This window comes from Neurospora tetrasperma, assembly GCF_000213175.1.
Source record: "Neurospora tetrasperma FGSC 2508 unplaced genomic scaffold NEUTE1scaffold_2, whole genome shotgun sequence".
In the NCBI taxonomy this organism is placed as follows: Eukaryota; Fungi; Ascomycota; class Sordariomycetes; order Sordariales; family Sordariaceae; genus Neurospora; species Neurospora tetrasperma.
Genome location: NW_009799100.1, coordinates 1934228 through 1961981, shown reverse-complemented (window position 1 = coordinate 1961981; position 27754 = coordinate 1934228). Strand labels below are relative to the sequence as shown.

The 27754-nt window shown below is 52.5% G+C and overlaps 10 protein-coding genes across 10 annotated transcripts; 3 read left to right on the top strand and 7 right to left on the bottom strand.

The window, feature by feature from the left end:
• Positions 1–457: 457 nt before the first annotated feature.
• On the top strand, positions 458–1764 carry NEUTE1DRAFT_128509 (uncharacterized protein; the record flags this gene model as incomplete). The annotated part of the gene is made up of 1 exon (XM_009851006.1): positions 458–1764. The coding sequence occupies one exon, from the start codon at positions 487–489 to the stop codon at positions 1762–1764; it is 1278 nt and encodes a 425-aa protein (XP_009849308.1).
• Positions 1765–1966: 202 nt separating this feature from the next.
• Positions 1967–3502, bottom strand: NEUTE1DRAFT_145117 (norsolorinic acid reductase; the record flags this gene model as incomplete). The annotated part of the gene is made up of 5 exons (XM_009851005.1): positions 1967–2769; positions 2828–2973; positions 3067–3162; positions 3229–3299; positions 3381–3502. 5 exons carry the CDS (start codon positions 3500–3502, stop codon positions 2062–2064), a joined length of 1143 nt encoding a protein of 380 aa, XP_009849307.1.
• A 1110-nt stretch (positions 3503–4612) lies between these two features.
• NEUTE1DRAFT_40193 (uncharacterized protein) lies at positions 4613–7358 on the bottom strand (the record flags this gene model as incomplete). Its single annotated transcript, XM_009850538.1, has 4 exons — positions 4613–4888; positions 4958–5964; positions 6017–6620; positions 7308–7358. The coding sequence occupies 4 exons, from the start codon at positions 7356–7358 to the stop codon at positions 4613–4615; spliced, it is 1938 nt and encodes a 645-aa protein (XP_009848840.1).
• A 45-nt stretch (positions 7359–7403) lies between these two features.
• Positions 7404–8353, top strand: NEUTE1DRAFT_116352 (uncharacterized protein; the record flags this gene model as incomplete). The annotated part of the gene is made up of 2 exons (XM_009851004.1): positions 7404–7908; positions 7991–8353. Coding segments are annotated over 2 exons (432 nt in total), but the record flags the coding sequence as incomplete, so codon positions are not given.
• Positions 8354–8402: 49 nt separating this feature from the next.
• Positions 8403–9867, bottom strand: NEUTE1DRAFT_120903 (uncharacterized protein; the record flags this gene model as incomplete). Its single annotated transcript, XM_009851003.1, has 2 exons — positions 8403–9650; positions 9763–9867. 2 exons carry the CDS (start codon positions 9865–9867, stop codon positions 8874–8876), a joined length of 882 nt encoding a protein of 293 aa, XP_009849305.1.
• Positions 9868–10656: 789 nt separating this feature from the next.
• NEUTE1DRAFT_99203 (uncharacterized protein) lies at positions 10657–11641 on the bottom strand (the record flags this gene model as incomplete). The annotated part of the gene is made up of 5 exons (XM_009851002.1): positions 10657–10829; positions 10936–11019; positions 11088–11131; positions 11390–11461; positions 11622–11641. 5 exons carry the CDS (start codon positions 11639–11641, stop codon positions 10657–10659), a joined length of 393 nt encoding a protein of 130 aa, XP_009849304.1.
• A 1232-nt stretch (positions 11642–12873) lies between these two features.
• On the bottom strand, positions 12874–14886 carry NEUTE1DRAFT_59972 (uncharacterized protein; the record flags this gene model as incomplete). The annotated part of the gene is made up of 3 exons (XM_009851001.1): positions 12874–13844; positions 13910–14472; positions 14531–14886. The coding sequence occupies 3 exons, from the start codon at positions 14884–14886 to the stop codon at positions 13000–13002; spliced, it is 1764 nt and encodes a 587-aa protein (XP_009849303.1).
• Positions 14887–18838: 3952 nt separating this feature from the next.
• Positions 18839–20165, bottom strand: NEUTE1DRAFT_136095 (uncharacterized protein; the record flags this gene model as incomplete). Its single annotated transcript, XM_009851000.1, has 2 exons — positions 18839–19401; positions 19469–20165. 2 exons carry the CDS (start codon positions 20163–20165, stop codon positions 18839–18841), a joined length of 1260 nt encoding a protein of 419 aa, XP_009849302.1.
• Positions 20166–21967: 1802 nt separating this feature from the next.
• Positions 21968–24118, top strand: NEUTE1DRAFT_120899 (uncharacterized protein; the record flags this gene model as incomplete). The annotated part of the gene is made up of 1 exon (XM_009850999.1): positions 21968–24118. The coding sequence occupies one exon, from the start codon at positions 21968–21970 to the stop codon at positions 24116–24118; it is 2151 nt and encodes a 716-aa protein (XP_009849301.1).
• A 776-nt stretch (positions 24119–24894) lies between these two features.
• On the bottom strand, positions 24895–27217 carry NEUTE1DRAFT_128500 (carbamoyl-phosphate synthase arginine-specific small chain, mitochondrial; the record flags this gene model as incomplete). The annotated part of the gene is made up of 4 exons (XM_009850998.1): positions 24895–26331; positions 26388–26656; positions 26733–26745; positions 27114–27217. 2 exons carry the CDS (start codon positions 26565–26567, stop codon positions 25150–25152), a joined length of 1362 nt encoding a protein of 453 aa, XP_009849300.1.
• Between the last annotated feature and the right edge of the window lie 537 nt (positions 27218–27754).

Below are 27754 nucleotides of genomic sequence, written 5' to 3'. Positions count from 1 at the left end.
CCGATGGTGGTTACGCGACTCGCTTGCCGCCTGAAGCTCCCCCGTCTGGCTGAGAACGCCCCTGCGATCCAATGCTGCCCGCCTCAAGTGGGTCTGGAAGCCTCGGTGGGGACGAGGCGTCATCAGAGCCTGGAAGATACAAATTCCGCTCCCCCCAAGCTTCTGATAAGATAAGCTACTGGCCTGGACCTGGCGCTTGAGGTTGACCGGGCAGGCACAGCTCAGCGAATGGAGCCCACGGCCAGCCCTATCTTATCGGGAAGATGTTATCGCAACCGTGCATTTGGAATTTGGGGGACGCCCACTTTCCGTTCTGCCCCCTGGTCATCAGCTTTGCGCTTCACCCACCTTGACTTTGACTTCGACGAGAGCGTCGTAGACAGCAACCTAATAGCTCTCTTGGATCAAGACAACATCAGAAAATCTCTCACAGCAACTAGGCCGACAATCACCTGAGAAAAAAAATCCAAAGAGAAACACACAATCATGTTTTTGGACACCAGAGTTTTACGCTATCTCACGGCAGAAGACTGGAGAGTCTTGACTGCCGTTGAGACGGGCAGCAAGAACCACGAGCTCGTCCCGACCCCTCTGATCGAGAGAATTGCCCGTCTCAAGGGCGGTGCCAGTGGTGTTCACAAGAGCATAGCGACCCTTGCCAAGTCTGGCCTCATCGGACGCATGAAGGAGGCCAAGTACGACGGCTACCGACTGACCTACGGCGGTCTTGACTATCTGGCGCTGCACACCCACTCCTCGAAAGATGTCGTCTACAGCGTTGGCAGTCGTGTGGGTGTCGGCAAGGAATCCGACATCATGATCGTAGCCGACAAGACCGGCAAGCAGAAGATTCTCAAGATCCATCGTCTAGGCCGCATTTCCTTCCGTACCGTCAAGTCCAACCGCGACTACCTGCGCAACCGGCAAGGCGGCTCATGGATGTATCTCTCGCGGCTCGCGGCCATGAAGGAATATGCCTTCATGCAGGCTCTCCAAGAAGAAGGCTTTCCCGTTCCCGAACCGATTTCCCAGTCCCGACACACTATCGTCATGAGCCTGGTCCAGTCCCTACCACTTAGACAGGTCTCCTCGGTTCCAGACCCCGCGAGCCTCTACGCTGAGCTTATCGACCTCATCCTTCGACTGGCCAAGCACGGGCTCATCCATGGTGATTTCAACGAGTTCAACATTTTGATCAAAGAGGAGCGGACCAACAAGTACACGATCGAGGACGGCGAGGAGAAGGAGACGGAGACGGTGACCCTTGTCCCAGTCATTATCGACTTCCCACAAATGGTGTCTATGGACCACGTAAACGCCGAGATGTACTTTGACCGCGATGTCGAATGCATTAAGAGGTTCTTCAAGAAGCGCTTCCACTTTGTGCCCACACAACTCGGTCCTTTCTTCAAGGATGCTAAGAAGACGGTTGGCAAGGATGGTGCTAAGCGGTTGGACGCCACTGTGGAGGCTTCAGGATTTACCAAGAAGATGCTCAAGGAACTGGAGAAGGCTATTCAGGAACAACAGGCGAAGATTGATGCGGGTGAGGCTGTGGAGGAAGAAGAGCTTGACGAGGACGAGGATGAGGAGGATGATAGCGGAAGCGATTCAGATGATGAGGAAGATGAGGAAGATCAACAAGAGGAAGAGGACCACGCCGTGTTCGAGATTCCGGCAAATGTTGGAAGGCCTTTGTCAGATGCAGAGAAGGGGCTGGAAAAGTTATTACTTGGCGGCAAGGGCGGCAAGCGAAGGGCTTGAAGCACATCGAGAGGAGAAAAGAAACGCGTTCCATGTCAGCTTTGAGATACCCCCAAATTCTATGCAGTTCTATCAAACAAATTTGTACTAAGACGTGCCAAGTAGGTTTTCGAAAGCTTTACGCTTATCAGTTTTTTTTTTTTGCAACCCATATGTTGTTTATGACACCCTCCGCAAAAGCAGTTTGACACATAATCACAATCGAATAAAGCCCAACTTGAATCACATTGAAACGTACTAATACTTTAGCTTCTGCTCCCACCTAACCTTCAAAGACCTCTGGCGGCGATGTCGGCTCTACTGACCATTTTCCGCCGTTGGCACGATAGGCTTCGGCACCGGGACATAATCATACGTCCCCGCCATACCCATCAACCAAACCTGACTGGGGTGCGCAGGAACCTTCTCTCCATACAAAAATGAGCTAGGGAACCCAATATCGAACGGAACCGCGCTCTCAATCTCGTCGATATCCTGGTCCGACAACGCCAGCGTGAGCGCCTCAATGTTACCCTTCAGGTGCTCGACCGACCGGCCGCCAACAATCGGGAACACGTACGGAGCCTTGTGCATCACGTACGCCAGGGCGACGGAGGTGATGGCCGTGTTCTTACGCTGCGCAATCTTCTCCAGAGCCCGGCTGATCTTGATCTGCTCCTCGGTCGTCTTAATCTTGCGGCCCTCGTTGGCCTGCTGCTGGCGCTGCTCCTCCGACTTGAAGCTGCCGCCCCCCAGGGCCCCCCAGGGCGCGAGCCCCATGCCTTCGTCCCGGCACATGGGAATGATGTCCCGCTCAAAGTCGCGCGAGGCGGCGGACCACCGGCCTTGGTAAATGCAGAACTGCCGAAGTGCGTGATCGCGCGCGTATTGGTTGGCCTTGCTGACTACCCAAGCCGGGGTGTCGCTAACACCCAAGTAGAGAACCTTGCCGCTGGTGACGAGCTGGTTCAGGGATTGCATCAGCTCGGGGATGGAGGTGGCAAAATCCCACCAGTGGACGTAGAGCTGTACAATGGTCATATTAGCAGGTCTATGTGTGATGTTTGAGAACAGAGAAACGTACGAGGTCGATATAATCCGTCTGGAGCTTCTTCAAACTGGCCTCAACTGAGACACGCATACTCTTGGTGCCGTTGCCTCCGAAACTGGCCATGATCTCTGTTTCACCATGACCAGCTCTGAAGTTGGTGGTATATTTGGTGGCGATGACTAGGACGACGATTAATGTCTGCTCCACGCGGAATCTATGGGTCTGACGTGTGCTTAAAAGGCTTCAGAGAGGTTCGCAAATTAGTAGCTTACCAAGTTGATCTCGAATCCCCCGTTTCTTCATCCACTCCCCAATCCATTTCTCAGATTCCTCCTTCTGGTAGTTGTTGGCAGTATCAATGAAGTTGCCTACACATCACCCAACATCACCGAGTTAGCTTCAGGGGAATAAGCCATAGGAGTTTCCCATCATACCTCCGTTCTCATAGTAAAAGTCCAAAATCCTCTCCGTAGTCTCTTGATTGCACTCTCCCATATAATCTTGCCTATGAAGTAAGGTTCCGCAGATCAGTAATCAAACAATATCACGAACGGTTAGCAGCATAAGTCCGATGTGTAAAACCTACCACGAATCGCCAAAGTTCATCGACCCCAGACAAAGCGGACTGACACGGACGGATGCAGTAGGGGACAGCAAACGATAGCGGCCGAGGGGCCCCTTGGGGGGAGGTGCCATAGGGAGGGCCATTTTGAGTTGAAGGTAGGTTATATTGAAAAGTGGGATGGGATGAAAAGGAAGACTGGGATGAAAGAAGAGAGATGATCAATACACACGGGAAGTTCATAAGAGAAGGGACGAGGGAACGGAAGGAAGCTTGGATTATATGCCTGTACGACGGCCGAGTTCAGATCGGCCGGAGACTAAGTACAGCCCAGATCCATGATTCGTTAAAAAAAAACAAGGATAGCACTTTGTTAAACAACGGGAGGCAGACAGGAGGGCCGTTCCCTCTTTCCTTCTATATAAGTTAACAAACGGAGATAAGGCAGAGATCACGGAGGCGGGCCCGACGAGTACCCCTAGAGCAAACCTCAAAGTGTACAGGTGGGATCGGCTTGAGGGCAATGGCAAGCTGAAGTGGGGGTCTCTACGCTCTTCCACAGCGAGATGCCAGGCACGCAAGAAGACTGGAAATGTTCGGGCACCCGAGCAGACGGAGGTGATGGTTTCGATCTCAGATCTCAAGAGTCCGTGTACGGCAAGTGGGGTTCAATCCAAGGTGGACCATGGACGATCGTGGGGAGCGGACGGGTTTGCAAACTCCCCGAACGACCAGAGGATAACTTTCGCAATCTCGATCTTGTGCCATCACTTTCTACAGAGATCGTTGATTTATAAGTCCGGAGTTCAACGACCGGAAGCAAGGGCGAGGCCAGGGTAAAGACCGGAAGCACCTTTACCCCTCTTCGGACACTGCTCCGATGATTTCATGACTTCCGCATTCGAGATGATCCCCACTTGCGCCCAGGCGCGTTCACCTATTCTTTCAATGGGGTGAATGCTTCAAGTTTGGCTCTGTTGGGGGTACATCACTCAACCGTCGCCAAGGACTCAGTTTTGCACCGGTGAAAGATACATGTAACTGCTGTGTAGTTCCATTGCGAACATACACTCGTACAGACCCAAGGTATCCAGCCAACCCTAACAATGACTTCATTTTGTCGCTAGACGAGTCCTCTTCATAAACTCATGAACACCAATATACGTGGCCGCCCCTTTTGCTCCAATCCAGTGTAAGTCGTGTCGTATGATGTCGTATTTGTACAAGCAATGCAACCCCCCGGGACCATGTCACTTTTAGCATGTCCAGACGCCGACGACACCGTCTTGACGGCCTTCGACCATGTAGCCGTCCCTGATGCGCACGCGTTCGACGATTGCAGGGGACTTGGCCTTCTCAGCCTCAGTGATGCCGGCGCCGCAGTCCCAATGCCGTCCCTCAACCTTGTCGTACACCTTAACCACATCCTCACCAGCAGCGCAAACAATTCGGCGGGTGTCAAACATCATGCTGGTGATAGGGTGATCATATGCGTAGGCGTCGAAGATTGATCCAGTGCGAAGATCCCAAATCTGTAATAAGGAGCAGTGTCAGTGCCACTCGGTTTCGTGGTGTTATGGCGGAATGAGGAGGTTGCTTACACGAATGCTTCTGTCCAAGCTGCCAGTGACGAGATGAACATCATCAAACTGGAGGCAGGTAACCGGGCCGGTATGTCCAACCAGACTACGGTGCACCTGTCCACTTCTAAGATCCCAGAGTCTAACCATACCGTCAGCAGTACCGCAAGCCAGAGCAGACTCAAAGACCTGCAGGGCACCAACGAAGTCTGCGGATCCGTCGGCAGAGCGGCTGGTCTGTCTCCAAGGACCGTCACTGCTGCCCATAGCGGTGGCTTGGGCGGCGGCCCACATCACGTCCAATGTTTGCACGCAACGACCCTTTGTAAGATCCCACTGACGAAGCGTCTTATCGGCGGAGCCAGAAACGAGCACATCTCCCCTGAAATGCAAGGCCGTAATCTCGTCGAGATGGGCCTCGAGAGTGAAAAGAGGGCAATCAGCCATGCTTCCGGCAGGTGGATCGACTGCGTGATCGTTCGGGTTGACAAATGCAAGGTCCTCGTCCTCCTCATCAACCTCCTGGCTACCCTGGGGGTCGTAGTGGGCCTTGCTCAAGTCCCACAGCTTGATTGTCGCATCCATAGAGCCAGTAGCCAAGAAGTTATCTTCAATTTGAAGAGTGCGTACAGATGCCGTGTGACCTTCAAGAGTACCGATGCAGCGCCCGGCGTTCAAGTCCCACACACGAACCGAGTCATCCATTGCAGCCGAAACCATAAGACCAAAGGGAGCATCGAAGTCGAGAGCCGTGATGTTATCCTGGTGCGCGCGCATCGAGCGAATCATCGTGCCTGGCTCGAAATGTTCGTGGAGAATCGGGAGTGTCTTCTTGCGATGGTTGCGAGGCTTCTTCTTTCCGGGAGGAGTGTTGGCTGCTGGTAATTTCTCGTAGATGGATTGCGACATGAATCCTTCTTCAGTTCTTGATAGATCCTCCTCGGACTTGTTCGGTGTCGCCATCGCCAACGATTCCGCCTCATCAGCAAGTTCTTGAGCTTCGTCTAGCCTGCTCTCGACATCCATGACTGCCAGTTGCGGTTAGTAGGAGGCCCCAAGATTAGGTGCACAAACACTTACTGTCATGCTCTAATACTGCCTCCTCTTTTTCAAGATTAGCGAGCCTGTCGAGGATGATCTTGCGCATGCCGTGCAGATTGGCGATTTTGTTATCAATCTCACGGATCTCGCTGCTAGCCATATTCTTCCGAACACCAAGCATTTCAAGTTGGTGCATCATTGACGCCTTATCTTTCTTTAACCTCTGTACCGCGTGCGGGCTTCCTGGTTGCACAGGGCTCTCATCGAGCATCTTCCTCCCCCGAGACACCCGTCGCTTGTGCTTCTTTCCATCATCGGTAAAGTCGGGAAAACTGGCCTGAAAGCCCTGGAATAACGAGTATGAGTTGGAGCTGGCAGGGATGTTTCTGAGAAGCTCATCGGGCACGTAGGCCAGTGCTCGAGATTGAATTTCCTTTGACGACAGCTTGGAGCGCACTAAATCGGTGGGCGTCGTACGCGCTATAGCGAAGACGCCCCGTTGAAGCGTGGGCTTCTGGAGCTGCTTGTGTATCTCGGTCATGGCGGTCTGGTAGTGAGGATGAGAGGTCGGGTCGGTGATGGGGCCGATCAAGTGACTTGCTGTTGTTGTCACTTTGCGACCGAAGGCCTCGAGACCCCGAGTCTGTTGCAGTTCACCCATCTTGCATTAGTTTGGGGTTCTTGGGCTGCGCCAAGCGCAATGCGAAAAGGACTCAAGAGAGGCAGAAGGGTGTCATCATGGTGGTGAACAGAGTGCGGGAGACGAAGGTGAGGAGAGCTCACAGAGATTACGGAGGTATCGTCATCAATCGACACATCGTCCGGGAACACATCACGGTTCTGATCAGAGTTGGCCATCCGTTGGCACCGGGAGGCTGCTACCCAATCGATAGAGGTTCAAAGGAATGCCCAAAAGGTTGTTGCCGCCCGACGAACTACTAAAGCGCAAAGAGGTCGAATAGAAGCAGGACACTTGGACGACGACGCGAGAAAAATCCTGCGAGCGCTACTATCGCTGCCAAATCGCACGACCGGTAATCGAGCGCAGCTGCGGCTAGCGGTAGCGATGCCGAAGCGATGTTGTCAATGCCAGAGTCCGCGGCAGCAACATGTACCCACGGCAGGCTGAATCAATTGCAACTGCGGATGGAGGTTGTAGAGGTTGATAAGGTAAGGTACCTCGCTCCAAGTTCGCGCGCGTGGATGCGGCACAAATTTGTTGTGTGAACCTGGTAAAGCACCGTGGCAGGAATCACTTTAGCTAGTCTGTTAACAGCTACCACCACACGTGCATGGGACACACAGTCTTAAAGGTACCCTCTAAACACACCGGGCCCTTGGTGGTCGGCCTCTGCGGCTGGCAGCAGGCTGGTCGCAGCATGTGGCGGGGATGTGGATTTCCCGACCAGCCGATAGCGCGCCCCCTCAATTCCCATTTCTTCCCCTCACCCCCCCTGGCCCTGGTTCCCCGCACGCAAGTGACGCGCCAATTCAGGCTTGGCTCCATCCAGAAGGGGGTGTAAGAGCAGGGATCCGGTGTCTGCCAAGAGAAACGCTGGGGGGGGCCAGTGGGGTACCGGATCCGCAGTATTGGTGCGTCATATGTACAAATGTACAAATGAACAACCTAAATTTTAACAGGGCCGTTGCAACGTGGGAATCCGATTGTTGTCCGATATCGAAGTTGCGATTGTTTGGTCCCAACTCTGCCGGTTGAGGGTCCTCAGGAGGGACTCAACGCTCACTGTACACAACAACTGCCTCTTGTCTTCTCTGTCAATTGATATCTTACTTGCACATACAACCCAAATCTCTATTCCAAGCGGTTGTTGCATCTACCGCGACACCTCAGCTTTCAAGATGGACGCTATCATCGAACTGTCTGACGTCGACAAGGCGCTTGATCTTTCGCGCATTCGCTACCAGCTAATGTGAGTCAAGAGAGAGCTCAAGCACTGAACGATCACCTCGACAATTCTGGAACCTATGCCAACTGATACGTGTGTCGAACAGCCGTCTGGAGGACACCATCATCTTCCATTTGATCGAGCGTGTTCAATTCCCCCTCAATAAGAACATTTACATCCCTGGTGCCGTCCCGCTCCCCGACACCGACCTCAGCTTGATGGACTGGTACTTGTGGCAGCAGGAGCGTCTCCAGTCCCTCATGCGTCGCTACGAGTCACCCGACGAATACCCTTTCTTCCCCGACGCCGTGCAGAAGCCCATCCTCGAGTCGATCGACTACCCCCAGATCCTCCACCCCAACAACGTCAACGTCAACGATCAGATCAAGGAGTTCTATACGCAAAAATTCCTTCCCAGCGTGTGCCCCGACTTTGGCCGTGAGGATCGTGGTGTCAACAAGGAGAACTACGGTTCCTCTGCTACCTGCGATATCGCCTGCCTGCAGGCCATCTCCCGGCGCATTCACTTTGGCAAATTTGTTGCCGAATCCAAGTTCCAGTCGGAGACGGAAAAGTTCACAAAGTACATCCAGGCCGGTGATCGCGAAGCCATTGGAGAGGCTATCACCAACCAGGCTGTTGAGAAGAAGGTGCTGGAGAGATTGAAGCTTAAGGCGGAAACCTACGGTACCGACCCGTCAATAGGCGCCTCCGAGGCGGAGAGCCAGCGCAAGATTAACGTCGAGGCCGTCGTCGCTATGTACGAGGAGTTCGTGATTCCTCTTACCAAGGTGGTGGAGGTTGAGTACCTCATGCAGAGACTGGAGCCGGCGCCCGCCCAATAGCCATGACGCAAGTAACCGGCAACTAATTAAAACAACAACAAAATCCACAGCACTGCAGGCAGGAACTGACGATGCGTTGAAATTTCCCGTTCACGTTCCCTCATTTCTCGGTGCTTCCATATTCTCGCAATCCATTATGGTAAATTAGTTGGCTGCGCCAATGCAATCCCCGATAGCTTTGACAGCCTGCTTGAACTTGCCCGCCTCAATAAGCATCATGAAACCCTGTGACTTGACGCCCAGCTCCTGGAACGCGCGCTTGCTATCGGCCGAGTCTCCCTCCTTGGTGAACGTGTAGGTGCCCGCGCCGACAGCATGCTTGCGCATCTCGTCGTCCTCCGGGTGGAAGTACTGCAGGCCCTTCTCATCGCGTAGCCGCTTGCGCTTCTGCTCCTCCTGGTCCAAGCTCGACTCGACCTCGACGTACGCGCGCGACACCACCAGGTAGTGCGTAAACTCGTATGGCTCCTTGTCGTCCACGGCGTCCTGGATCTCCTCAATCATCATGTTCCACATGGGTGGGATGACTTCGGCCGGCATGTTGATGAGGCGCTCCGACAGGACGATGCCCACTTGGGCCTTGCCGGAGGTGAACAACTCAGGCAGCACAGACAGGCTGGAATCACCGGCCTTGACGGCCTTGTCGGACAGGTACTCGATCAGCTGCGCGACCGGTTTCTTCTCGCGGTGCTCCCACGCGTTGAGCACGGTCAGGAAGGCGTAGGCGTCGTTGGCCTTGTCGTCCACCTTGCACGTCGAGCCGATGGTGTTCTGCTCAATGATCATGTCGCTGAGCCCGGACAGGTCGAAGAGCTGGGCGTCAGCGTCGAAGAGCTGACGGAGAAGCGTTTTGACGCCGTGGAAGTCGATGTCCTTGTCGTAATTGAACAGCTCGAAGTCGACGTTAATGATGTCCATGTCCTTGTTTCCAACCAATGTTAGTATTATGACTCTCAGCCAGAGAGAGTGTCGACCAAGGTGCAAGAGGTCGGTTTAACAACCGAGCTTGGTACACCAAGGTAAAGTAACTCACCTCATCCGAGTCTGAGCTGTCACTATCCTCATCCATCTTATCGACTGTGGGGTCGTTCTGGACGACCTCCTTCTGGGCTTCCTCTCTTGATCTTTTCTTGCCCATCTTGAATGTGGTCCTTGAATGACTCAATAAAAGTGGTCCTTATTCGACTTGTCAGTAACATATTCCACACATGATTGTGTTCACAGGGCTCCTTACTTGGTGATATGTGGGTGACTTTGAGGTCATCCAGGCCGTCAAGCTCAAAATTTTGTAATGCAGTTGTTTAAGATTGAAATTGATAAGAACCTTATCGCCTACCTGCATATACCCTAACCCTTTCTAGCTTTACATACAACAAAATGGTTGCTAGGACAACCACAATTGCCCAAACTCCAAAAGGGGGGGGGGGGGAGAGGATTTCCAACCATGTTCACCCAGCCCAGTCGATGATCTGCCATTGTGGAAACCTGCCATCGCGAACGATAAATGGAAGATACTTCACCTTCACGGACAGTGCTTGTCCAATGAATCCCAGAAAACTGCAGGCCTGTCATATTCAAAATGCTGATTTAGCAGCACCATTGCTGCCCTCAAACTAAAGTATAAGCTAAATCGTTGATCTTCTTCCACATCCTTGATGTTGTCTGCTGAAAGTCACCACGTACCCCTTTACTTGTGCTGCATTCAACTGGCGCAACATATTCCTCAACATTCTGACACCAGTTGATCACCAGCAGCGCTCCTGAAATAGCTGTCAAACAGACCATCCTCCCGCAACTCTCGCACCCCAAACGTCTCATCTTGGTATGGGTCGACATGACATTGTCGGCGGCCACGGAGCTCTTTTCATGCTTGCATAACCAATCCTAGGCAGGGCATCACTTCTCAAATAGTGACGTGTATCACAAATTACACCTGCTCAGCGCCCCAGCCCGCATCCACCTCGCGCATGTTTGCAGGGGGCTCAATAGAGGGCACAAATTCGAGAGCGACATAGGCAACGCCAACAAGGAAGATGATCGAGCCGATAATGATCGTAGCCCAATGTCCATGGGGGATGATGCAGCCGACGAAGATGTAAACTGTACAAAGAGTAGAACGACGATTAGCTACACTGACTCAGCAATAGCAGCAGAGAGAAAAAGGGGGAGGGGGGGGGGGGCAGGAGGGGGGGCAACAATAACGTACAAGCACCACGACCAAGAAACGAGAACATGAACGACGCATAGCGGTAGACTTGGTGAGGGATTTGGAACTCCAGGAGACCGGTGGCTGTGAAGAACAGTGTCAGCGTTTCGGAAACCATTTGAATGTTTCTGTCGAAGTATGCGACCACTTACAAACACCAAACAGGATCGTGTAGCAACCGAGGATAATTGGTTGACTGTCGACAGTAACTTGGTCAGTTTCACATCCCCATACGATTTCTATCAGCCTCCGCAACAGTCCGGACAAAGCATGCAACACCCTTGTGAGCATAGGCGGGCGCGCACTAGCAGCCGGGACATCCAGGCTTCAGGACCATGATCGATTTCGGCGACCGCCCAAGATTGCTGCGTCCACAATATCCGCTCGTGGAGGGAAGCGCATAACTTTGTACAGTCGGCCGGCTTGCTAACGGGCGTAAGATAAGGAAACGTACATTCCGAGAGGGAAGAACTGGGAGACACCACCCAGGATCATAAGCACTGCAACCGCGAGGTTGACAATGCGACTAGAGAGGAGGACATCATGTTAGCAAGTAGTTCTGAACCTCGAACGGATGCTTGGATGCGCGCAGTATTGGGGGCCAGCAGTCTTGCTTGTTCTCCGCTTTCATCCCTTTCTTTCTTTTCTTTCTCCATAGTCGCACGAGCGGGCGGATGTAAACGTACAAAGAGTCGGAGAGATCCATTATGGCGTTGTTTTAGTAGTGGCTGTGGTGGTGGAGGAGGAATGCGAATACGTCGCAAAGGTTGGTAGAATGTCGCAGGAATAGGTGCGATCTGCTGAGTTCGACGCAGTCTAGAGAGCGATTCGAATTGAGTCTCGGAGGTTTGCGCGAGCGTAGAGATAGATGTGGCCACTTGGTGGTGGTTCTTGACGTAGCAACGAAAGATGTTGTAAGGATGGTGTATTCTAAAGTGTTGCCTGGAACAATCGAAGCTCGAGGTCAGGAAGCTGTGGAGGTTGGCAACCGGTCATAGGTAGCCTCACCTGCACCAGGAGGGTCGGGTGGTCCCTACCTCTACCGGGGTACATTGTCCACTAAACCGGCCCCAAACGCGCGCAACGTGGGAGCTCCGCCCTACGACGCTGATGCAGCGTGCGCGGCCTCTTGTCACTGGCTCCTACGGCATGTCAAGGCAGGGGCTTTCCGTCTGGAACTTTGAAACTTCCATTGCCGCATCACACTTCGCCATTGCAGGGTGTTGCAATTAGGGTACCGTAGAGACTCGGTAAACTGGCAAAACGCTAATGCCCCAAAAACCTCTTTTTGGGGCATAGTACAGGAAGATCTGTACCTACTAGCGCACAAGTCCGAGCCTGTGCTTTGGAACGCAGGCAGGATAGTGTTGGCCAGTACCGCAAAGACTCGGGGCACAGGGTTTTAGGTTCCCTGGATATCAGGCATAATCTGGAAGCATACTGCAACATTCATGCCCACCATAAATCGTATACAAGACGGTAATTTACAATATCTCTACCCTCTAGCGTTTATGAAAAGATAGGTAGGAAACAGCACGAAATTCAAAAAACGAATTTACAATGCTCCTAGGTAGCAATACATCTCCCCCACTATTATTTGCGAACATAAAATGCACATATTCGGGCAGTATACTTACATATCATGCCTGATATCCAGGGAACCTAAAACCCTGTGCCCCGAGTCTTTGCGGTATTGTAGAGCTTTCACTAACTGAGTGGACATATGTACAGAAGTATGCTGCTTCCTGTGCTTACTGTCGGGCGCTCAAAGAGGGATAGCGTTTTGCCAGTTTACCGAGCCTCTACGGTATACAGCCATGAGACGGCTTTTACTATGCAAAACCAAATCCACTGGACGGCATCGATGAATAGACGCATAACCACTATGCGGATTCCATGACTAAAGGTCTCTGGCTCCAACTGTCATTGGGATTTCCTCAAAAAGACTATGCCTTCCGTTGCTATCTATCTATGCACAAGTCAAATTCCATGGGTATGCTCTCCCGAATAACTCCAGTCGTTTCCCCCGAATTCACAGCATGCCGCTTTTTCAGCCTCCGCATATCAATCATAACCCAACTCGGCAAGCTCCCGTTCCTTTGCGGCCAGCAACTCTCTCATCATTTCGGCCTCGCGCTCCAACGCTGCTCTTCGCTCTGCCTTCATCCGCTCGCTATCATTGAGGGTATCTCTCGAAGCGCTCCGCAAAATCGGAGCTGATGTTGGTGTCCCAATAACCGTACTGTTTGAGAATGACCCTGGACTGTGTGCTGGAGTCAGACTGCTCATGGCTGGGGACCGGGAGGCTGGTTGCATCCGTAACTGGTCTGCCGGCGAGACCTCTCGGTGCATCTCGGAACTCGGCATCGGGTTGAGAATGGATTTGATGGAAGACAGGCGCTTATGACTTTCGTTGTCATTGTGAGACGAAGGTTCGTTCTCTACAGCAGATATCGACCGCTTTCTTGATGGGGACAGAAATGATACTGGTGATATGGACGCTTGACGATCAACCGGGAGCGCCAGTGAATGAATGGGAGCCAGTCGATTCTCGTAAGTGAGAGATGCATGAGCCCCGTGGTGTGGTTGATTTGTATGAGATGAGTGGTACTGTCCCAAGGCGGCTGAAGACAGCGGGGATGCCTGTCTGTTTCGCCGCAATTCATCCTCAGGCACGAGCGTCAATGGTCGCACTGAACGTCGACGGATGCCGAGATTAACAGATCCATCTTCGTTGACCGTACCTTTCTCCATCGGAGGTTCTGATGTCGCGGGTGGTGAATCTGGAGCCTCACTTGGCTCAATTTCGGCATCACCTCCGGCGGCAGGAATCACACGTTTTCTCCGTTTGATTATTGCCTTTTTCATGGTCACTGGCCGATGCACACCGTGCAACTTGTAGTAGAGACCTTTACTCGAGTTAGCAAATTCCATCCCATTTGTAACTTTTCGGGCCATAAGTTCATGCACTTACCGCACGCATTGCAAATGGTATGACCGGCTTCATCCCTTCGCCAGAGCGGAGTAATGGTAGTACCGCAGTTTTGGCAAGCAATAACAACGGTTGTGTTTTGCGATTGTACGTGTAAGGCGGTGATGTCCACCTCGGTCGGTTCTTCCCCGCTGCCCTCTGCTGCTTGAGGTTTCTTGGAAGACGCGGCTGCTGCGCCCTGACACTTTAGCACGTTGAGACTCGCACTCTTGGAAACGCGGTTGTTGTATGCGGGGCAACCACCACACCCCTCCGCACCACCTGTGCCGTTGCATCTTCCGCCTCCAGGGCACGATCCTGACGGCGTCTGATCGGCGGCCACATATGTTGCTCCCGGGTTGCTTGGCAGTAACGGTGCGGTTGCTTTTTTGGAGGACAATTTGGCCGCGGCCTGCCTAACATTGCTCGCCATCACGCTGGGAGGGCGCCTGATGTTGGCAGGGCGAGCCGCGTTACGCGCCTTTAGGTACAGTCCGCAAGCGTTGCAAATGATGGCTCCTTGAGGTGATCTTCGCCAAAGAGGAGTATGTGTCGTACCACAATTGCTACTCAGTCGTTAGCGCTAGCCTACAGATCCAGTCATTAGGAAAGGGACATCCATACCTGCAGACTTGACCCGCATGACCCTGAACAGAAGGCACAAGTCCCAGCGTTGCGACGTTCACCACCCCCACGGTCTCGGTTGGAGATTGCGCTGGTTGGGCATTTAAGATTTTTGGAGACTTCTTGCGACCAGACGGACTCTGCGCAGCATGCCCCGCTTTCTTTGAATTCGGCGACAGCCCGGATTCGGACTTGGAGGCCGCCTCGTCAACCGGTCCGGTTGACTCGTGCTTCGAGGGCTCGTTACTTGCGGTCATTGGGGGTGGCCTTGACGGAAGGGCCATACGACCAGGTGCCAAGTTACCTTCGGTGGAAGTTTGGTTGTTCATAAGGCGAGTGTCATCCGGCAATGCCATTCCTTCTCGATGTGTTTGCGTATGGATCTCAACCTAACAATATGTGTGCTCAAGGCTAGTTATCCGTCTTGAGAAGGGACACAATGTGTTTGAAAGCCTGTTGAAAAACAAAAGTGGACGTTGTACGGCGCCGGGAGTCTCGAGGTTGCGCAGGCTGGCTTCAATATCGCTCCGTGATCGTCAAGAGGCGGAAACGGTATCGAGGTCGGCGGTCAAACACATGCCGAGATCGATCGTTGGAGTTGTACTTGGATGGCAAGTAAGCCACCCCAACTTCTGGGCAATATGCGCTAAGGACCAGGCGGGATCCGGGGCCAATACAGAGCGCCGGTACCAGGAGAACAGCACGTGTTGGGTGTCCGAAACAGACGATTGATGGGGTCAAATGGCCAGAGGAAGCGAGTACTACAGACCGCAGCAGGGTGCCGCTGAATCAGAAGTTGGTTATGCTGGAAGAAAAGGCTTGGACGGGGCGCCAGGTTGTGGTACGAGCGGGTTCGCGTTGGTGGCAAGACCTGGACGGTTGTGTACTCCGGTAGAGTGCACGAGGATGGCGAAGTCGGTTGGAATCCGAGGTGGCAGATGGGGAGATGGAGCAAAAGGGTTGGTGGACGGAAAAGGCAAAGCAAAAAAGAGGGCGGGTCTGGGCCAAAGGTTGGTCTTGAGGTTTTCTGTCGTCTTTCTGTCTTTTTGCGTCTTCTAGGTGAGTGGACAGACGAATGTCTGCATATCCTTCCCCCCTTTGCCTCAAGAGTCTCTGTTGTGCTTCTGATTACTACTCCACTGCTCCACAGATCTGTTATCTGATCTACGGATAATCCTGGCGACTAAAGGGCTGAGAGACGGTTGGATACCGTACGCAGGAGGGCTTCACCCAGGGGTTCATGCTAAGTAGTCGTTGCCAAGGACAAACGCGTCTGGAAGGGAGGAAGGTTCGACAGTGTCTTAGCCTGGAGGAGGGCCACAAGAGAACGAAACGGTTTAATTTTACAGTACGACACAGAGAGGATTTGGCACAACAAAAATCAAACCCGTTTTTGTTCGGGAGACCGGATTTGAGATCATGGGACGTGGAATTGGGCTGGCTACAGGATGAAAAAGGTCCTTTCTCAGGTCCAGTGTCACTGGTCGACTTGGGGAGATGCTGCAAGGGAATAAGTGACCCACAAGGTATTCAGATATGTCCAATCACAGATCGCGCAATGTCAGCAGACAAGGCTTAGATGAGAATGACCGGGGTTCCTTATGCGTGTATTGGGTACGGGAACGCAGTGCCGACGGGTTAGTAAGCCGACCAATTTTACATACTCTGTAGACGTAAGTGTACATTTTGACGCAATGCGCCGCCGTCAAGTCTCGCTTACCTACACTATTTAGTCTAGTTCTACATTGGTGTTTCTTTTCAGCCCGTCAGGCTCAGCAGGACATGTCTCACGACTTGAAAATATGGGTTCGGAAATGGTCTTGGTTGCTATGGTAGAAGGTACTTTATTTCATCGCCGGGACAGCACCCAAAAAAACACCGACCATCATTTCCGAAAATCCATCCCGGACCTCAAGTGGTCTGGAAGAGGTCACCTGGAAATTTGGCCCGCCAGGATTACATACCTATTTTGAACCAACCAGTTACCTCTAGCGTACATTCAGACTAGTGGAGTAAACTAAAAGGTACAGGCACTACATACGAAGGAGTAACTCTATTCAGGAATTAGTGTAGTCCGCTTTACTTGAAATTACCAAACCATTTTCCGAACGCCATTTGCAGGTCATGGGATACGTCCTTACGCAATCGCCTACGTTAAACACAACATATCTTTCCATTTGAGCCTGCTCTATCGCGGACATTTACTCATGCCACGGATCGGGAAATCAAAGTCAGTACGATGCAGCCGGTCGCGGTTCTGCGTACTAATTAATGTCGGGCTCGGCGGTTGGATTAATGGAAAGATTCCTGTCTTTATCGCCTCAATCAGACAACCTTGGCGCTCCTCTGATCGGCCCATCGTGCATATTTGTACATCCAGGACGCCATCCATCTCCTCGTAAACTACAACCTTGCCAAGATCGGGACACTCCACGACAGTCCACGATAGTTCAAGGTGGTTAGGCAATATTTTGTAAACAGCAGTGCCGTTTGTTCCTGTGATCGCAAGGAGTTTTCTCTCCGGGTCACGGGTTCGTCGTCACTCATCTACTTGGGCTGCGAAACGTTTGATCTTCCTTCAAAGCTCACTGGGGTTAGCATTGTCACTAGGTACTTACAGCTTTCAGTCAACCTTGCAACCATTCCTCACACGCTCATTCACCCAACCTCAGATATCCTTACAACCCAAGTCTAGTTCTATGTAGTCTAAAGAAAAGAGAAGTCTATTTTTACCCACCCCCTGAGCAACCAGCCCATCAATCACCAACCGGACCCGGACCAAGTGGTTGATCATAAGCTCTGACCGATACTTTAGCTCTTTCTAGTAGCCCACTGTACACTAGTGCACACCGATCACCTCATCCACCCCCGGCAGCCGATGATCTGATAGCGATAGCCCCAGAGTCCCGAAGAACAAAAAAGAAGAAGGAAAAGGAAGAATCATTCCATGATGGGGGACTTCTGTGGACCCCCAATCACCCCATCGATCTATCAAACCCGTACAGCCGCATTACATGCCAAGCATTTTTATCAATTCCCGCATCACGGATCAGTTTATCTGTTGATCCACTTGGTACCATCTCCGAACTCCACTCTCCCTGTGGATTGTTTTCGAACGTTCCATATCCGGAGACCGGAAGCTTTTCGTTGACATTTGACGGAGAAAGATACCACTTTAACCCACGTGCGGATTTTCTGCCCTGCGTGGCTCGGCCAGATCTGATGGATGTTGATCAGCAACTATGTACATAACTAGTGTAGTGTACGTACTTGAACACTAACGAAGGGTCGACGCCCTGTCATGACTCTGTCTTCCTTGACTAGGTAACCAGTCCAGAAACAAAGGTCCTCCGGCCCACTATTCAGTATGATTCGGTTCGTTATGTATTTACACTAGTACCTACAAATGAACCTTTTTCGATATGGAGCTTTTCATCAGCGATGTTCCTTGGTACCCTTCAAAGTTTTTAAAAACACCTCGGCTCGGTGATCAAGGCCCTCAACCAACCGGCAACTTTCCCAATGGGATTAGGAGTACGGCGCATAATCAGCATTGCAGTGATTGGCTTCGTATTTGTTGACGTCTCGTGGACCAATTTTGCAATTCTGCAAGAAAAAAAAAACCGTCAAGGTGCACTACCTAGTATGCATCCAGGATGAGGGTTTTGGAATCACGGAGGAAATCTGCAGCATAGACAGTGTCATGCTCAACCAAGTACTTATGTTGAACCAGTATATGTTTACATGTGCTTTGTGGAACATCGATGTTCAGACTTTAGAAGACTTCTATCGTGAGTTCAAACCCTCACTTGGTACGTAACTTCCTGTAAATTTCCGAATTGAACAAAGCTTTCCAAATAAACACCAACCGTCATTTGGAAAGTTGTGGGGCAATTGTTGTACCTGAACAAATCTTGTTAGATGAGGAACCCATCGAACATAAAGGGATACATTGGCAACAAGCCTCAAGACAATGCCCAACCACATGTCCCCAGCCAACCATCAGTTGATAGAAGTGCCGAAAGGCCACCTTCCTCGGCAATATAAACTTATGACAAGGTTTTGGTGGGTAGTAAACCCAAGAACTGCTTGTAAATTCACGATAGCACAAAGCAGGTATTTGCAAAAAGAGAGATTCTGGGCGCGACAGAACAGCAACAACCGTTAGCAGGGTATCTCCGAAGCAAGCATATTAGATCCCTCCGTTACAAAGAGATGTCCATGAAAAAAAACATGAAGAACTGAAATTGCGGAAACCTTGAATGCCATGGCACCAACGTGAAACCATGATTTTCCCAGCCCGGCATTTCAGAAATCAGGATCCTTCTTGCTTCTATGGCGTCGAGCTTCACCAATGAATCCATGTTTCCGTGCCCTCATCAGTGTATCCCGAGCCATGTGAACGGCGATAGCGACGGTCAGTGAGTTCCACAGCCAAAGCCCTCTTGCGTTGAACTTGACTTCCTCAATCTGCACAACGCCTTGTTCTGGCGATGCAGCATCGTAAGTGGACAGCACGAGGGTGTGTTGAACCACAGTGAAAACAAAGATGGTAGGCGGTTCCGCAACATACTCCCCAGTCTCATCGTCCATGAGCACCTCGCACCAACTCAGGGCAACGTCCTCAACCCGCTTCCTCACACTATCGGAAACCTCATGGGCGAAGTCTTTTCTGCGGGAGTATTCATACTCCAGCACCAGAAGCAGTGGAGGAAACTTGCATTTGTCCAACCCCGCATCTTTCAAAGCCCATTTCCAATAGCGGCTGATGGTTTTTGCGGTATATGGCCCCATAAGTTCACGCTGACCAAGCCTCTCAAAGTCCAAGATGTGCTGGGTGCAAAGGAACACTGCTTCGAGTGCTTTACAGGCTAGAAGAACAGGACAGTCAGCATAAACTATTCAAAGACAGATGTGGAGGTTTGGAATTATACGTACCAGCAAGCTCATTCCCATAGGCCTTGATAATTACCTCCTTCCTGCTGTCCTCTGGCGCAAAGACATGAGTGAGGTTGTCCTCAGCGATGCCCCACATCTTGTAACTCCATCGCCACGAGGCTGGCATCACGGGGTGAAGACCTCTTAAAAAGATGAGTTTGTGAAGATGGCGTTGCTCCTCATTCCAGTCCTCATAGCCCGATACACGCTTTATGACCTTGGCATAATCTTGAAGGTGGAGAGGGACCTCTACATATTCGTCCCAGTTGCTGTTGGTGCTATACGCGGGATTACGGGACGTCTCACGAGTCAAGCGCATGCTGGACATTTGGGTGTGGCCGTTATAATAGCCCTGGTTGTCATCCAGATCGTCATCGTCAGCGCTGTCATCATCGTAATCATCCTCGGTCTCGTTTCCCTCGTTGAAATCGGCCTCATCAGTCTCGGATCCTTTAGTGGAGGGCGATATGGCCACCTCGATGGTGGGGTAAACCAGATCTTTTGGGTTCCTCCGAGGTGTAGTCTGTCTTCCACCAGCAACATAACCTCCACGAAGCTCCAGTTTTGCGCTGCTGTCATCCTCCGTTGTAAAATAGCATTCGGTGAAGTTTGGTGAGCCGACGCCCAGCTGGGCTTCGAGCAGAAACATGTCGACATCACCGTCGGCGTCGGTGATGGTGGGGCTGGGGGTAGCCATCGCAGCAGGTCGCATATTTCTTGCACGTGTTTTGTAAGGCGCATAACGCTGGGCTTCTGACTTTCGAGGTGAGGTTTTCATGTTGAGGGGAAAAACAAGGGAACCCGAACAGAAAAGGAGGAACAATGGGGGGAAGCTCAGATAACGGCAGGCTCTGCGGAACTCTCTGATGAGATGTGAAACGTGGGTGAGGCGAAAAGTGAAGAGAAGATCATGGAGTAAAATCGAAGGGTGTTGAAGCGACCCAAAGTGGAAATGTGAAGGTCAAGTGCTCTTGCAGTTGGTTTCTATGGTCGAAAGACGGCGCTCGACGGGTCGCAGAGCTGGGAGACAGCTGGAGTGTTTCTGGATAGCAAGTTGTGATCAGTCGGCTTTGAAGAGGGGTCCTCCTGTCCCGCCCGGATTGGGAGTTGGAATTTCTTTGTTTCGAAGTCGGGACAATGAAGACAATGATGTAGTCCAGATAGAAGACAGCTTTGGCGGGCAGCCTAAACGAAACCAGGAAGTGAGCTTTGTTTGTCCTTCTTCAGTGACAGTGTCGGGGACAAGTAAGCATGAGGTAAAATAGTTTCCGCAACGCCGACATCGACATCGATGTTGTGCGGCCAAAGCTTGGGTACCACGCATCTAACACCCGATGAGATGTTTTCAGCGCCGCACGTCAAGAGAGGTGTAGGGACGAAAACCACAATTGGTTCAAGTGTTGACAGGATGGCCTCACAACTCCGCTGGAACTCTTGAATTAACGACGTCGGCGCCCAACTCGACCCGTGGCTGACTTTTTCTGGTCGTGGTGTGTGGTCAACGCGGTTCAATGAGAAGGCGCCACCCACTGGTTGCCTGGACAATAGGGAAGTTACGATCGATGCGTGCCAATACTACTTGGTTGCTGTATCCTATTCAACTTCTCCTTCCATCTGGTCAACTTATAAGGCTGCGTGCCTGCCGATTTGGTAGCTCCTTCCATCTCGGCTCGGTTCGTGTCCTGTCCTTCCTGGTCCCAGGTACAACGATACTTCCCAGCATTTGTGATGACGGGACTGGAGGTAACTGCTTGTGTTACCATCCTGATGCCCAACCCTCAAGCGCTGGGATGGGATGAGTTCCGAATATGTCTGAATTGAGGAGCCGTGCATCCACATACGTTCCCAGTTTGAACAATATCTCGAAGGCTCAACTCATCCCTGGCTCGGATGGCTGGACAATGCAGCCGAGTAATGTCCAAGGGTTCCTATGAAAGCGCACAAGGAACACGAGACACCTGACAAAGTTGTCGAGATGTAGTGTTTGCGATTGTTTTGTAATGACCGTTATGGGAAAGTTGAGGGCTCACGTCGTGATATAGACATGCAATGCAGAGTCAATGGTGGTTTCAAGCCGTTGCGCTTCTGTTCGGAAATCCATGATCGACGTCACCGTTGTGGATAATACAGAAAAGCTAAGGAGGTACGTACTGTGGGGCAGTGCTTAGGTAACGAATCGTTACAGGGAAGATGAGTGGGTCTCTTTGTCCCGCTTGCTGTGGGGCGACCACTCATTTTGCGCCTAGCGACGGTGGGGAGTCCGAGCGTCGGGATACCCACCACAGTGGGTGGTGTGGGTGGCTCCAAATGCTGCTTGCTTTTCTTGTCCATTCGCGACGCGCCCCGGACTTTGAAATCTCCAAAAAAAAAAGTCACCGTCCCAAGCTCGCCGCAGGCTTCATTCACTGCAAAGACAGCCAGCCTCACTTAAATTTGATCTCGCGCTGTCGATTAAAATACCCACGAATTACACTAATCACGACCGGATCAATGGTCAACATGACGAGTGACTGGAGCAAGCTCACAGTCGTTGACCTACGTCAAGAGCTCAAGCGCCGCGGGCTCTCTCAGGCTGGGAAGAAGGCCGACCTTGTCGAACGCTTGACTGTCGACGACCAGGAGGCCCAGGTATCTCAACGAGAAGGAGACGCGCCCCCAGAGGCGGAGCAGGAGGAGGACAAAGAACAGGACAACGAAGAGGTCAAGGAACAGAACCAGGAAGCAGAGGCCACCAGCGCACAAGCCGTTGAGACCACAGCCGAAGATGAAACCACAAAGAGCCCCGGCAGCCCTGTCCCGTCGCCGGTGAAAGCTCCTTTGCAAGAACCTCAGCCCGAAGCTCCCTCTGCATCCCCGGCTTCTGGGCCAGTTGCTCCCGAAGAGAAGACGACTATTGCGCATGACGCCACACAAATAGAACCGGACGTCAAACAAGACAAATCAAACGAGCCGACAAGGGAGTCCGCTGCAGAATCTGCGCCCGAAGCAAACAATATTCCTGCGATCAGAAACGACACAACTGAAGAAAAGGAAGAGAAGGTTGAAGAAAGCAACAGCGGATCTGTACCTGTGGCTCCTGAACTCACTAGCGATACGCCTAGCAGAAAGCGCAGATCTCGCAGTCCCCCTCCGGAGGAAGAAATGTCTAGGAAGCGTGCGCGCCCTACCGAGCAAGAAGACGAAGATATACGCATGAGTGGACTTGAAAGCCAAACCGACGAAACCGTGCTACCCCTCGATGACGAGCAGGGTGCCAAAGACGCTTCTTACGCCACAATCCACCCCGAGATTCCCCTCGCAGCCGACTCAGAGAAAGTTTCTGAGATGCACGAAGCGCCACAGCACCGCCAAGCTTCCGAGCCGCGCGAGTTGAACGATGGCGATCAAGAGGAGGAGTCTCGCGACCGTGTACAGACCGAGGCTGACCTCAAGCAACGATCCCCCGAACGGGCAGCGCACGATCGGAGCGCTGTGAAGTACGACGCCGATATGGACATTGACGAGCGAGATGTTGCCCCCTCCGAACACCCTGCGACCCAAGCGCTATACATCAAGAACTTCATGAGACCGCTCCGCTCCGAATTTGTTCGTGAATATCTCCAAGGGCTCGCCGCGCCCCCGGGCAGCCTGCCGGATCCTGACTCCATCCAAGATTTCTACCTCGATCAAATTCGCACCCACGCTTTTGTCAGCTTCACCTCCGTCGCGGCTGCCTCGCGCGTTCGTGTCGCTCTCCACGGAAAGATTTGGCCTAATGAGCGGAATCGAAAGGAGCTGTGGGTAGATTTCATCCCTCCCGACCGGGTGAACGAGTGGGCGGAGACGGAGCAGTCCGAAGGCGGCCGCGGCAATCTCGCCAGGTGGGAAGTTCGCTACGTACGTCACGAAGAGGACGGCAACATCACTGCCCGCCTCGTCAACGCCGAGCTCGAGCCGACGCCAGCCCTTGTAGCCGCTGCTGCTTCCGGTACCCGCGGATCAGTATCCTCCTCAGCACGCGATCCCCTCCCCCCTCCAGCCATCCCCTCCGGCCCCGCCTCGGGCCGCCAGCAACAACATCCCGGCGTCGAAGGCGCGCCCTCAGGCCCCCGTGGCCGTGGCGGCCGCGTGCCCCAGCCCGCACTTACGGGCGACGAGATGAAGGCGACCCGCACCCACCCGTCGCTGCTCTATAGGCCCGTTAATGCCGAGCTTGCGGAGCGCCGTCTGCAAAACATGCGGTCGTTTTACACCCGCGATCGCCATCGCGACATGGGCCGGGAGGACGAGATCAACCGGTACACATTCGAGGACAACGATTCGTTTGTCGATCGCGGAAAGGAGGTGTTTGTTGGGATTAGGCCGCCACATCGCGAGGCGGAGCGTCGTCGTGGTCGCATGGGTGGTGGCGACGGCGGTCGTGGCGGGCCACCTCCCCCTCCTTTTGGCCGGTCCCGTGGTGGTGATCGGTATCTACCCGGTGGTGGTGGAGGACGTGATGAGCCGCCGCCGAGGAGAGGCGGCGGTGGCAGTGGAGATGAACCTAGGTCGAGATTTGACGGCGCGCCATTGCCTACGTTTGGAGGTGGACCTCCTAGGAGACGGAGACGCGGCCATGGTGGTGGTGGTGGTGGTGGAGGTGGCGGTGGGTTCCGTGGTGATCGATACTAGAGGGATCGATACTAGAGGGCCTCCCTACCTGTTAGCCAGTCCTCTGTCTTTCGCCCGGTGTCTTACAAGGAGGAAAAAGAAAAAAGAACAAAGGAGCGGCGTCTGGGACGCTCGGCAGTTAATTTGTTCCAGTACAGACAGTAATGTGGTTCACAGAAGTCGCCTTTTTGATGGTCTTCCTGGCATGTGCATGAAGCAAAAAGTGCTTTCCGTATGGCCTGCAGGACAGGGGGTCAGCATTGCGGGACGGACCCTGATACACAAGAAGTATTCTACACTGTAAAAACATAGAAATGTACGGATAGATAGCAGGATAAGCAGCACATGGAGGGGTTGACGCATCCTTCCAAGTGAGGGTGCGACGGTACCTATACTAGGCGAAGAAGGCTAAGCGAAGAACGGAGACTAAGATTACAGTAAAAAGAAGCATTAGTATACAAAGCATTCCACTTGTTCGCATATGTTTTTGGAGAGTCGTATCCGACGAAGAATAACTACTTTCTGTTCTAAGATACCTGCCATCTACTAAGACGACACTTATGGTACTTGTTTGATAACAGCATAAAATCAAGACCAGGGAAGACCGGGTGTCACAGAACCAGAGGCTGCTTACCAGTCAATGACACCATGTTCCCCGGCAACCAGTGCTTACACAGCACGCTGTCAACATAACCCCTGAATGTTGAAGGGCACCGAATTAGGGGAGGTACTGGACTGGAAGGCATGCGTCAATAACCAGGAACGGATAGATTACAACGACTGGAAGACGTTTGGACGTGATAGCACATGGGTATTATCAACCAGATATTGTCCTTTCTGCGCCATATCAGCCTAATGCCGACTAAACTTATCTGATTTCGCCTTTAGAAGTAGTAACAAAAGATATCATATACACCCTAAACCATTATTAACGAGAGGACGTCGCCCAAGAAAGTCCCTTTTACAAAACCCATATCCTTTATGCTGGAAAGCAATAACCCAAGACCAATGACAAACACCGTTCACTAAGAAAATGCAGACATTCTCGTCGCTTAAGCAGCATTAGAAAGAGGAGTGGGCTCAACGCCGACACGCTCCTTGCTGAGAATGTCAATCATGAACTGAGTAGGCCTGTTGTCACGGTAGACCTGGGAGTTGCTCTTGAAAAGCTCGACGTTCTCCATGTACTTGTCAAAGAGGTAGGAAGAGTCCATGGGACCACCCTTGGCCTCGGGGTGGAACTGGGTAGAGAAGATGGGGCGGGTCTTGTGCATCATACCCTCGTTGGAGCCGTCGTTAAGGTTGACGAAATACTCCTTGAAGTCGCTAGGGAGGGTGCTGATATCGACGGCGTAACCGTGGTTCTGCGAGGTGATGTGACACTGACCAGTGGTCAAGTCAAGCGCCGGGATGTTGTGGGCACGGTTACCATACTTGAGCTTGATGGTCTTGGCACCAACAGCGAGAGCAAGAAGCTGGTGACCAAGGCAAATACCCATGATGGGAATAGGGGAAGTCTCCATAAGCTTGGCGAGGTTGTAAACAGTCTCCTGGCAGTGGGTGGGATCACCAGGGCCGTTGGAAATGAAGACACCATCGAAGTTGTCGGCAACCTTGTGGATGGGGTAGTTGTAGGGGAAGACGGTGACGGAGGCGCCACGGCTGACCAAGCTGCGAAGGATGTTCTCCTTGACACCGCAGTCGATCAGAGCAACGTGGAACTTGGCGTTGGGGTTGGTAACCACGAAGGGAGCCTTGGTGGACACGCGCTTGACAAGGTTGATCTGGCCAGGGTCGATGAAGCCCTCATCCTCATCGGCGTCGTACTCGTCACCAATGGAGATCCTGGCGAGAGAGGAACCCTGCTCACGGAGGTAGGTGACAATCGCACGAGTGTCAACACCGGAGATGGCGGGAATGCCCTCGCTGGCGCACCACTCGCCCAAGCTCTGAACAGCAGTCCAGTGGCTGTATTGGGTAGCGACGTCGGAGACAACGATACCGGCGCACTGGATGTGGGGGGACTCGAAGTACTTGAGGAGGTTGAACTCGTCACGCTCATTCGAAGGGACACCGTAGTTGCCAATCAAGGGCTGGGTGAAGACCAGAATCTGGCCGCGGTACGAGGGATCGGTCATCGACTCGGGGTAACCAACAAGGGAGGTGGTGAAAACGGCTTCACCAGAAATGTTGGTGTTGGCACCGAAGGCGGTACCCTGGAAAACGGGGCCATCCTGAACGAGAAGATGTTAGGTTTAGCCACGAGAGAAGACTAGTTGTAGGTACGCACCCTGATAGTGAAGGTGGCCTCGGCGCCGGTGGCAGCGGCAGTAGTGCGCGGCTCACGGGCGGGCATGTTCCTGCCCTTGCTGCCGGTAATGGCGGGCTGGCTCAGGTTGCGAACCTGACGGGCGGCAACGCCATTGAGGGCAGAAGCCTTGGGGAGACGAGCGGCCAAGCGAGAGAACATCTTGACTTGAATGATGGGGTGCGGTGGTGATTGGTACGGCTGCTGGGTGATGAGAGGCTCTTATGCGTTAAGGGCTCTCCACAGATGGTCTGTAACACACAAAATTCATCGTCAGTATTCCTGCCGGAAAACGGTGAGTCAACGGGAGTCGGCGGAGATGCGGACCTGAGAGATAATCCTAGAAAGGCAACAGAATTAGTTTTAATCAAACACTACAAACAGACGGCAAGCGGCAGAAGCGAGGAGAAGAAGTCTCCCCCAGGATGGCTGTCTGCGCGATCTTGAGAGATATGCAATCGGGATCCGTGAAGAGCTGAACTTTAGGGATCACTGCTGGCCACATCTCCCAAAACCAACTCAAAGCGGCATAACGCCAAGCACCCAGGTTGGTGGGTTGATGGCGGATCGTCCCAACTACTCCGATACAGCATCGCGAGTCAGGCTGGTATGGGGGCTTCATTGCTCATCCGGGGGAACTTCTTTGATGAAACTGGGTGGATGGTGGCTGGATACCAGCACGATGGAGGGGTTATCGCGTTATCGTACCTGAGAGGTGAAGACTGACGGGCGCCCGTTCATAAGGGCAGATTGCGACAAGACAAGTTCAGCTGAAGGAAAAAGGTTGGACGAAAGAGTCCGAAAGTCGGGGGAACCGATTGGGGTTATTGTGTGTTTTGTAGATGGGCAAGAGTTCATGACGGAGTGAGTTGTAGTGTAGAGGGGAGAAACTTGGAGATAAAAGAGGGTGCGAAAGTGGGTGAGGCAAATAGAAAAAGGGCGACATTTGATTGGATCTGGTAGAATTTTTTGAGCTTTTTGTCTTTTTTCTGCCGCAGTGACAGGGTCGGCGCCGACCTGATTGGTCCAGGACTCGGTGACTCCCGCTGCTAGCGAGTCCCAAAGGCCGATTTACGGGGACCGAGGGGTGATTGATCGCGGCGTTGGGATGACTGGGGACCTGGACTTCGTCGGGACGCTGCAAGTTCCACATGCCCTTTGACCATCATCACGGTCGCCACCCCTACTAGTCCCGGAGCCTCACAACTGGAATCACCCATCCGGTGTTCATTCAATATACCTACACATCAGCCCTGGTAAGTTCGTTAGCTTGGTACCTACAGACAGGGGTTTTAAGCAGGGGAGACGGGGAATGTAACAGCCCGCTGAAAGTACCCTATTAATACCCT